Source organism: Hakea prostrata, chromosome 3, assembly GCF_041222555.1.
Source record: "Hakea prostrata isolate BN-2017 chromosome 3, UWA_Hpros_2, whole genome shotgun sequence".
Taxonomy (NCBI): domain Eukaryota; kingdom Viridiplantae; phylum Streptophyta; class Magnoliopsida; order Proteales; family Proteaceae; genus Hakea; species Hakea prostrata.
The window spans coordinates 1,222,822-1,234,584 of NC_142602.1; the positions used below are offsets into that span (position 1 = coordinate 1,222,822).

At 37.9% G+C, this 11,763-nt stretch overlaps 1 protein-coding gene across 1 annotated transcript in view; it reads left to right on the top strand.

Moving 5' to 3' along the window:
• Positions 1-8,606, top strand: part of LOC149019838 (Gut esterase (DUF1350)) — a 43,852-nt gene extending 35,246 nt beyond the window's left edge. Inside the window, exons 7-10 of the mRNA XM_089147819.1 lie at positions 475-582; positions 1,954-2,103; positions 6,882-7,052; positions 7,199-8,606. Coding sequence (XP_089003945.1) covers positions 475-582; positions 1,954-2,103; positions 6,882-7,052; positions 7,199-7,432 — 663 coding nt within the window. The 3' untranslated portion in view covers positions 7,433-8,606. The remainder of the gene's footprint in view (positions 1-474; positions 583-1,953; positions 2,104-6,881; positions 7,053-7,198) is intronic.
• Positions 8,607-11,763: the final 3,157 nt, after the last annotated feature.

The following is an 11,763-nucleotide window of genomic DNA, read 5'->3' on the forward strand; positions in this document are numbered from 1 at the left end:
AATCTGAATGTCTTGATTTCTGCCCGTCAAAATTTGCTGCTTTTGACTGAAATGGATCAGAAAATGCTTTCATGTATTATTCTAGATCTATCCAGTGTCCTGGAGCCTTAACTAATCATATGAATTCCTTTTGGTACCTTGTTGTGAGGCCACTAAATTTCTTTTGGTTGCATTCTGAATGAATTACTAATGTTACTTGAAACATGGTTGGCCACATCATGGTACCAGCTTATATCTTTTCTCAAAGGTTTTATTCTTCATATAATTCTCTTTGTCAATTTCTGCACATGGGAAATTGTTAGCAAATTATATTATCCTAGGACAATCACCAGAAAGGGTATAGCATGCCAAAGGAATTTTTTTTTTATGTACAATCTCATATGCTACTGAATGATTAATATCTTAATGTTTTTCTCACTGTTTGTAAACTTGCTGTGAAATTACTAAAAAGATTATGATTAATACATTCCCCAGGAGGCGAGCCTAGCAATCCCTTTGTTCTCACCTGTTATTGTCCCAATGGCCCAAAGCTTTGGTCCAGTTTTCTCCCAGCTCGTATCATCTCCAACAATCCGCCTTGGGGTGAGAACTGAAATCTCTTACTTATCTGGTTGCGTTTTGTCTGAGTTTGTTTTGGCATCAAAATTTATCTAGTATCTTTTCTACTAGCTAGGTTTGTTTATTCTTTAATGCACTTCATTGTCTTTTTGTTTCTATTCAACATTGGCATAAGCATTTGGTGCTGATTATGTCAGCATGTAACCCATTCTTAGTTAAATGTGTCAATCGAATAGCAAAGAACAGAAACAGAAAGAGGAGGAGAGGAAGAGAAGCAGCAGCTAGAAGAGAGGCTGTATTGTATTGAACTAAGGAAGATACAAGGCAGCTTTATATGAGACAAACCAAAAATAAAGGACCAAGGAGATCCCTTGAGGTCTTAAGTATAGTTCTGTTTTGGACACACTATCTATTCCAAATTTTGTGGCACTTCCATTGTCTAAAATAAGCATATCCTAGGGCAGGCATATTCACTGCAACATATGTTTTATTCCCTTTTCCTGCTTATAGGTGTTCTAGAATGTTGGGACCCATTTTATTTCCGGAGTCCTTATACCAGTTGCGGTATTTTATGTTCATTATGTGTGGTTCTGTCATGTTCCCATGTGGCTAATTTTTTTTTTCTTGGGGGGACTATCTATGTTGGGTATAGTATACAGGATGGCATGGGAAACTGGAAGAGTCAATATAGCTTTCATATTTCTTGGATATGTAAGCAAATAAGAGTGTGTTACTTTGAGCTCAAACACGGATGGACTAAGAGTTGGGTATAGTATACAGGATGGCATGGGAAACTGGAAGAGTCAATATAGCTTTCATATTTCTTGGATATGTAAGCAAATAAGAGTGTGTTACTTTGTTAAGACTTTGTTACTCGGAGCATTGGCACCATGTAGTGTTATAGTTGACCAGTCTCGGTTTTTTCTTGTTGGGTAGATCTGTTAACCAGAAGGTTGTAGGTGTTAAGGTAACGCATACGTTTGTATGGTAACAGGCAAAGGGCTTCTACTTACCTCTTTTGGGGAGGGGGGAATGGGTGAGGCGAGCATTTATGGGCAGTTTCCTCTTCCAACTCTTCTAAATAATTTAATCAGCCAAAGGAGATTAACCATTTGCCTATGATTCAAAATAAAAAGGGACTCTCATTAGGAGTTGAGCCACTGGGAAGAAGATAGATGTCTTTATCATTCAGAATTAGACCTAGAGAAGGAAAAATTGTATGCTCCTCTTCCAACGTATACTGTGACTCCTGTCTAATCCCCACCTAGGCTACCAATGGTCAGCCAGCTTCAAACTAACCCAGAAACAGTCTTCTTGACACCATTTTCTTTGGTACCAATGATCTATTAGTCATTTATTAATCAAATGTACCATCTCTTGATGGAATGTTTGCAGGCGGAAATGGCTCTGAAGCAATTAGAGAACCTCAGTCCACCAATTATGAAGCAAGTTCTTCCTCTGGTTGAACAACTCCCTCCTTTATACATGGATTTGGTTAAAGGCAGAGAAGATTTCACTCCTAAACCTGAAGAAACTCGGAGATTGGTATGTATAATATTTGACTATAGCATCAAGTAAATGCCTGAGTTGCTACATATGTTTTGCAGGACTATCACAGATATGACTGGGAGGCAAATTTTTTAACCAATATTATTCATTCCTGGTTGTTCATGGATTGAATTTTGATTATTGCTTTTTCTCCTTCCTGAATGTTTGTTTCTGGGAGATATGCATTTAGACTGCACACTTAAAGGTTTTTTATTATTATCTTTATTCCTAATGCAAAACACACTGATGTATCCAGGTTAGACCCCCAACCCCCCCCCCCCCCAAAAAAAAAAACAAAAAAAACTGAAGAAGAAAGAAAAAAGACTTTGGGCCCAAACCCAACTGTGAGTTAGGGAGGCCAGGGGTAGAATGGTCAATTCCTGCCCCTGGATCGGGTTATATTGAATGCCAAAGTCCAGTATAGTTTAGTTTATTTTGAAGAGAGTCATAGAGTTGTAAAGCAGTGTTTCCTATTAAGAAATCCTACTTTTAAGAATAACTTGAATCATGAAACTGTTATTTCCTTTTGAGTCCAGTTTGTCTGTTATCTAATTAGTGTTAGGTAACTTAAGTGTAATCTCAGATCTGAGGACTGAGATTGCGTAGTAATTAGATTGCTTTGTCAAGTCTAATTTAAGTTGTGGTGGGGCCCTAGTGGTCACGGAAACCCAGTAGGAGTCTGAATCTTTTGTTTAGGCTATGAATAGCCTTTCTAGTGGAATTTTTTTTCTTCAGAATTGATTGAATGAAAAAGAGTTTTGAGAAAACAGACTGGTAAAGTCGTGGGGATCCTGGGAGGAGAACCTGTTGCTGGTGTAGTGATTTGTTTCTTCCACCTCAAGACCTTCAATCACCAAGACAATCATTCTACAAAGAGTTTTCTGCAGCTCCTTCAATATACTAGTAACTACAACCCCTTCCAAACCCTGGAAGCCATTCCCCATCTCTTATTTCTTCCCACGTTTTTCAGCTCCCACCCCTACTAGGACTCCCTCATCCCGGCCCCCTTCCCTTATTAAGGGCCTAAGGCCTAGAGTTGCCCCTAATCCCATCGGAAGTCATTCCCCAGCCCTTCCCAGAAGCATTCCCCATCTCTTATTTCTTCCCACGTTTTCAGCTCCCACCCCTACTGGGACTCCCTCATCCCAGCCCCCTTCCCTTCCCTTCTTGTTGAGGCCTAGAGTTGCTCCTAATCCCATCGCAAGTCATTCCCCACCCCTTCCCTTTACTTTCAGCCTTTCCCAAACCTCCCTTAGCCCTTTTAGTTCTTCCCCTCTTTCCTTGTTTCCTTGCAAGCAGCAGCAGTAGTTTGCCTTAAACCTTAATTCCCCAGCCCCTTAGACTCCCAAAACCCTTTTCTAGAATTGCACCAAGCTTAGGATAATAGGATTACGTTCCCCAAGCCCTGGGCCCCCTTTAAACTATTAAACCCTAATCTGAAATTTTTTAGCATATCATCTTCTTCATAGAAAAGTTGCAGAAATTCAAAAAGCTTATCTACTTCTGTCCTAACGTCCCAAATCTGCCTTAATCCTTAAGAAACCCTTTTTAGCATCCTTGAACTACCAAATCCACAACCCTAGACTGACTACCAGCCCTAACTGAAACCCTAAGCCTTCCAATTGGCTGCTGCAACTTGTATACCAGGTCCTGAAAGGGAACCCTAATTTTGGGATTACATCACTCACTAAGGGGTTTTTTTGGCTTCTAATGTATTACAGCTTAATCCTGAATTTACCATTAAAAATGTGTACTTTGTTTAGAATTAGATATACAAATATGGGTACTGTCCCACCCCACCCAGCCGGATTCGATCATACCCGAATACCCGTGGGGGTGATACACCGCAAGGTCTAGGTTCAGTGACAATTCCATACAATACATGATATAGCATAATTAAATGGACAAGAAATAAATCAAGTTCAAGTTTTAAATTATCAAACCCGAAATAAAAGAATTACAGTTGTCCAAAACTTCCAATCAAAAGCTAAACATCAAAGTTCTAAGAAGGAAAGAAAGTCTAAAGTTTGTTGTAGAAAATAATCTGAGGAGGTGACTCCATAAGAACAATCCTAACACGAAGAAGAAGCATCATGTGCTTCCACTTCTCCAATTACCTCTCCTGGTAACCACTCGACAAAGGATTCTCAATGAAAGTGAAGTCCTCATAACCCTGTAGAGAAGTCTAAAGAACAAACAAAAATAAATGAATGAGTTCGCAAAACTTAATGAGGTTAACTAACATCCATGTCATACAATCATCCCATTTCCACATCATAATTCATAAGATAGCCATGTAATTGTAATATAAATAAACAGATGCATGATGATGGTATGATGTTCCTAACTCTATCATGTAGTCTCTAAGGTAGACACACATTAAGTCACTTTCCCTCAACAAAAGACGTCTATTGTGTTTTCCGCGGTTGTTGGGTAAATCCTGTCGAACCGTGGTTAGGGTATAGGTCATCACTCTCTCACATCACCGTTTGGTATGAGATTTGGTGCGTGTCAAGGATAATCCTAAGCCCAGTGCAAGGTCATACAGTCTCGTACTACATATGGTTCGGATATCTCCCCATGCCTAGTGCCCTTTTGGTTCGATACCTTCCCACCTATAAATGAAATCCTCAACGGGAGGCATCTATTGGATCCCATTCCTTAACCAAGTGGTCATCCACATATAATGGACGGGATGCTCTCCATGTCCTCTCACGGGTTGGTTATCGGTCTTGAGCGCCCAGGAGCCCTTATCTATTATATGCAACCCTACTTCTCTATGATGTTAGTGGGCTTGTTCGACATCCAGGACCTAGCCACTAGCATCACGGGTTAACCGGCTTTAATACCCCTACCGGAAAGGTAGTAATACTCATAGGGATTCCTAGCCTAACACTTCTAAACACCTATCAATCATGTAATTTGGGTCTGGATGCAATCACATAAGGTCACTAGGGTAATGGGCGAACCCACAACCCTAGTTGATAATACAAGGTAAGGAGAATAATTTCATTCCTCCTCTTTCATCTCATACATTGCCATACCATTTTTATATCAATAATATAGGATTCAAAAGTAAATAAAAATACTCAAACAATAAATCTTACCTTCCATTCACGCAAAGTCACATACAAGCATATCATGGTAGGTAGAAATTTACAGCAATTTATATCAACAATAGAATTTAAAATGGCGACAATCAATTATATAAAATATGATTAGTCATTCCTCACCTTTCACTTTGATTCTTTTCTTCAAAGTCCAAAATTCACTCCCATAAGTTGGTGACTAAAAGATAAATAAACGTATTCATGCAAGAGAATTAATTACCATAAATTAGAGTCAATTTGGGTTTCAAAAGATATCCCAAAAATCATCCCACAAAACCCAATCTAAAAACTAGGTTTACAAAAAGTAGTTCTCAACCTCAATCGTGAATGGTCACTATTTCGCCACCGATTCGAGGTTGAATCAAAACGAAACTTTGAGAAAGTCTAATTGGCAGTAAAAAGATCTTAAGGGTACCTTCAATTTGATCCAATTTGATCTAGATCAAAAAACCCAAATTTGGCTCTCCTAAATCGCTCATGGCCGTCTCAAAGAGTCCTAATTCTGCCCCGGAGTTGGAAAAGGGATGGGGGGTTGGGGCAGTCAACCGGTTCAACCGACCGGTCCATGGTTGGACCCCCAAATGGACTCCGATTGCGGTGATTTTTGATTTGATGGAAAGGTCTTTCGACAATCTTCGTTTGGATACCTTAATCTCGTCAATCGGACTTTCCATCGCCGGTCTACGAACGTGTCAAAATCATCTTTTAACACCGTCGTGATTAATCTTCTCTCTTCTCTTAAACTCTAGGAGATTTGTCAAATCATCACAAGGATCATCCACAATCATTGGATCCACTTCCGAACCTTCGGGCTCGACTCGAATGGCTCATAGTTGTCACCGACTTGAGGCCTAAGTTTGCGGTCCTAAAAACATGGGTTAATGGGTTGGAAATCTGGGGGATTTCACAGGTACCACATTCATGTATCTACTGGCTGTAGTTGATCTTTTGAAACTGATCTAATGAATGAAATTTTGGAGGATGGGTTGTGGTTCAACGAAATTTTGAACATAGCTGCTGGCTGTAGTTTTTCTTTTTTTGGGGATCACTTTCTAAATTGTCGGTTTGGAGATTGCTCTTATGGTTACTACTTGGATTCTTTGGTCGTTTAAGTGAATTTTAGTTCTGTTTGCATATTTGGAGTCTTATAAGATTTTCACTTCTTAATGAAGGTGAATTTTTTTAGTTAACCCTTGTCAAGATTGAATTCAGAAGTTGCTAAATTTACTACTACACAATTCTTCCAGCCAAATCAAGGCCTGTAGGATTGTTTGGGTAATTCCATTTTTCTTCTTTATTTTTTCTGTCCAGCCTTCCTTTTATCTGCTATAGACTAAACAGTGATCGGGGAAGGAAGGAATTTCTCTTTTTTGGGGTGGGTGGTGTAGGTGGAGTTTCATTATGTCACCGTAGTTCACTCACTTGTGACAAGGTGCATGTGAGGTTTTATCAGAAAGGCCCAAATGCGCTAAAGGTCATTCTAACTAGTAGGTGCAATTCGTTTAAGTGTCTTTTTGTCTTCCTTTTCTGGGGAGGAGGGGGTGTTGGGATCGGGTAGAGGAAATTTGCTTGTTATATGGGCTTTGGGTCTTTCTGTAAGTAATAATTTTGCAAACATCTACTTTCTATAAAAAGATTCATGATTCTTAGTTGAACAATTCACAGATAAGGTCTTACTATGGTGTTTCGAGGAATCTACTGATTAAATTCAAAGATGATACAATTGATGAAACTTCGACATTAGCACAGGTGCTGACCTGTGATTCTGCCATTAGTTCACTACTCGATATCTCAATCCGTATGTTACCTGGAGATCATGGGCTTCCACTGCAACAGGTTAATACTATAGCCACTAGTGTATGTTAAATTATCAGCGGTATATGATCAGTGACATTTTGAACAAGGTTCTTAAATATGTTTTCATTCATTTATGTTAACAATTCTTTTTATACAAAATTAATCTCTTTGAATCCAATTTGCAGGTTCTCCCGGATGTACCCCCAGCAATGGCAGATGCGGTAAATCGTGGAGGTGAGCTGCTGGCAAATCTAACAGTGGGAACACCATGGGAAACAGTTGCCAAAGAAGTAGGGAATACTTTTGGCACGGATTCAAGGATCCTAGGAGCAGAGATTTCAAAGGACATAGAATTGCTTGTGAATGTAATCACTTATTGGATGGCATCAAACTCAACTCCAAGACTTCTAAAGTCATAGAAGTGTGTCGAAGGCCAGAAGCCAAATCAACGAAGATGGGGTGAGAATTGCTGGATTAAGCGTTTGAGAAATGCAAATTGTTGATGTATAGTGTGTATATATATATAGAGAGAGAAAAAGGAAAGTAATTTAGGTGTTTGGATGCCAGGTATTATATATTTCAGGTAGAATAATTTTCACATTTCAAAATGAGAATGTAATTTTAATTTACTTGTCAAAAATACAAGTAAATCAAACAGATAATGTCTCATGTCTTTGACTCTCCATCTTGAATGAGAGCCTTGGTAGCCAAAAGTAAATCAATTTGCTTCTCCATATTGCATTTTGAAAGTTTGAAATTACAAAAGCTGGACAAGGCCATCTTCAACCGATCGGTCTTTCGTATGCATCCTTCCCCTAATGCCTGTCAGCAGCCATAGAACACCATTTTGTCACAATCTCTCTTCTTTCCCATCTCTATATGTTTGAGTAGGAAGACAGAGAGAGGCACAAGGTAAGAACAGAGAGTTCGGCTACTGTTGACTCTAATGGAGTTTTTCAGTTCCTCCAAAATGGTGATCTTCGTCTCCTCAACGGTAATGAAAGTGTTGTATGGGACTCCGGCACCAGCAATTGCGGCATTATGACTGCAACACTCGATGATTCAGGTAATCTTTCTTTGATGAATGGTTCTACAATCTGGGTTGTATTCTTTTAATCTTCTCAGCACGGGTAATCTTACTCTTATTTAAGGATTTATAGCTCTGGTGGGAGTAATGTTTGTATGCAGTTCCAACCAAACAAAGTAGCTTCGGTTTAAAGCTGCCTTCCATAGTCATTGACGTTTTCAAGCTCTGCAATTTTTGATAAAGAATGGCTAATGATGTTACTCTTCTTGATTTCTGGCCTAGCCCATTTGGGATGAGATGCAGAATCGCTTTAGCAGAGAAAGGCATCAAATATGAATACAATGATGAAAATCTTAGGGAAAAGAGCCCTTTGCTTCTTCAGATGAACCCTGTTCATAAAGATCCCTGTCTTCATTCACAATGGCAAACCCGTCTGCGAATCATTGAACATTGTTCAATATATCGACGAGACTTGGAGTGATGTTTCTCCCCTGTTGCCTTCTGATCCTTACCAGCATGCCCAAGCCAGGTTCTGGGCTGATTATGTCGACAAAAAGGTAGGTTCTCTGCCACTTTTCCATTGGTTGCCTATTAGCATTTCAGAGAAGTTGCTTTGAACTGGGTTTCTCTTGTACACTGCTGTTCGGTAGACAGGTTTACATAAGTAATTGATCCATGCTAGATCTATAAAATTATTAAGGTTATCAATTTTTCATCGCTTTTTCTAGTCAGATGGGTATTTGCCCTTGTAGATTTCTTATTCATCTAACTTCTTTTGTTCTTTAAGGATTTATAGCTCCGGTGGGAGTAATGGTGTGGATGTTGAGACATGGGCTGCTGTTGCAGATCAGTGTATGGTTTTTGGGTATTGTGGTAACATGGGCATCTGTAGCTATAATGATACAGACCGATCGGTTGAAGAACGATGAAGCCAGAATTTCTGAACGGTTGAAGAAGATGGATTTGTTTTCTTCTCTCAGATTTTATTAAGGGTATTTTTTGAATTAAAAAAAATAATAGTGGGTTAACAGTTTCACTAACAGAATGGACTAGCGTGTTTATTGAATTGGGGTGTTTAGTGGGGTGTCAGTGCTTTGAAGCCTCCATTTTGGGGTGTCAGTGCAATTTGCTCTAATTATAATTTTCATTATGCTCAATGGGCTAAGTTCTACGCCATCCACTGATCCACTTTGCTTTTTGTGAAATTACAAGTTTTTCACCGTCAATTTTTCTTTTCCGTAATATGTTTGTTGGTTTTTTTTTTTTTTTTTTTTTTTTCTGATGTTAGTTCAAGGCTAGCTTGCACGCACCTCGATTACATCCTCAGAGGGAGTTTTGTTGTCCGCAAGGGTCGAACCATGACTTCTCCACGTGTTGTGGTGGTACACTTAAATATAATTTTTCCTAACCCGACCCGACAAGTGTGTCCTTAGTTCCTTCTTTGCGCCTATGAAAGTCAAATATCCTTTGTACAGTCATTGCATAGCACTTCATCCAAAACAACTATTCTTCTTGAATCTTGACATAACCCCCAAAAATCATTTATTTAAGACATAAATCACATCAATTTCATACAATCATCAGATCGAAAAAAAATAAATAATTGAAACATATTAAAAACTACAAATTATGTTTAATACAAAAATAATAGTACTTACTAAGAGCTTGAGCGTGGGCAACCCTAAAACATAACGACCAAAAGCATTTTTATTCGCTTAATTCAAGCATGAAGCTATAACCGATTACAAGGAGAAGCTCTTGAAGGAGGAGGATCATCAATCAAGCAAGAAAAGGAAGAGGAATATTTGAAGGATGAATAGTGAGTAGATAGATGTGCAGGAATGAAGAACATGAAGAAGAAATGGTGAGGTGAAATTTCAAACAAGAAACTCAAGGAGATCAACAATACAAGTCCTGTTAATGAGTAGTTGAGTAGAAGTAAAAGATTTCTTTTTGTAAATTTAGAAACTTAAAATACTTATATACAAAAAATATAATTTTTTTTGTGTGTTTTCTTTTAGTGGACTATAAACTAATGTTAGGTCCTCCTAATGCAATATATTAGTGTCGTTCTTTTTTACATTAATTTTCATTTTTATTTTTATCTCCACGATTATTAGGTATTCCCTCTCTCAATTTTTTTTACTAATTAGTGACTTAGTTTTCAACTTGTGAATATTATTGTTACTTTCTTTCTCTATTTTTCTTTTTTTTTTTTTTCTTTTTTTTTTTTTGTCCCCCCTTGGGGGCCCCCGGGGATTTTTGTATCCACAAAGATTCGATACCGGAACCTTGCTTAAGCGAACCAAGCTGCATACCACTTGAATTCAACTAATTATTTAAGTAATTGTTCTATTAAAAAAATTATTAATCCCCTAATATTTAATTCAGGCTCCAACTTAAGCCAGGAGGTGGAGAGGGAGGGACCGAGGGAGAATAGAAAAAGGAAAATCTGAATTATAGGGTACGATTGTGAAAAGGTCTTTATCAAGGAAGCGAAACTAATATTATTTTAATTGGAGGTTGGATTGATTGTCTGGGCTCCGCTTGTTACTTTTAAGTTTAGAGGAGATTAGCTAACAATGAATGGGATTTGATTCCATAATTTTCTTACGCCTCTGTTTTACCCATATATGTAAGAGAAAAGTCTTATCTCTTAACATTGATTAGGTGGATTGAAGATGAGTTTCTTAGTTATAAGTAGTATGTGATGAAAGAATGCAAAGGTAGAGTGCTACATGCCAACCAAGGTAGTAAAAGTGTTGAAGATCCCAATTCCCAACCCAACCCAACCCAACCAAAGTATGTTCAAAGTTGTGAACAACTTCAAAGCAAGCAACAGTTTCAGTTCGAATCAGCAGTTTCTACTTCCTCTTTTTTTCTCTTGTTGGGGTTATTATTATTAACCTTCGCTTTTTTTCTTTCTTTCTTTCTTTTTTTTTTTCGTTAATTTTTAATATACTTATATAATAGTTTCCGAGGACTCTTTTTTAATAAATAATGATAGTATTATTATTATTATTATTATACTTTCCTTTGTTGCTTTTGTTTTCTTTAATTTAATTGTTTAGGGTTTAGATAGAGATAGAGAGACCCGAGAAAAGGAGTCGTCGGTCAAAATCAGTTGTTTTGCCAAAAAGCAAGAGAAAAAGCGAAAATCCTTATTCCTTTGAATCCCTTCCAACCTTAATCAGAGAGAAGACTCGAAGAGGCGATGGGAGAGAGAGAGAGAGAGAGAGAGATAATGGGCTTGAGCCTGAAAACCTAATTGGACCTGAAGCTGCTATGGACGGCTATGATAATGGAGAAACAGTTGAATTTGGACTTGAGGTCCAAGTCCAACACGGTTCAGATCCAACTCTATAAAAAATCGTACATGTGGCCCACCAACCCTCTTTTTTAGCTTTTGAAATAGATTTTTGGCTTGGAAAACTGGGGTCTACTGTTTTCCTTTTTCCTTTTTCTTTTTTCTGTAGGGTCCATTTATTTGGCTCCCGTTATCATAGAAGCCCAAAGATATTCAATCCTTTACCTTTTAAAATAAAAAAAAAATCAATTTACTAAAACTTTTATTAATAAAATACACAATGCTTGTGGAATGCGTTTGACGTGGTGCTTACCATGGTGCTATATGCCATGTGCACATCTATAATCAAATTTAAAAAATTCATTTTTTTTTTCTTTTAAATCTAACTATATTTTGAGCAGTTAGGATTTAATGAA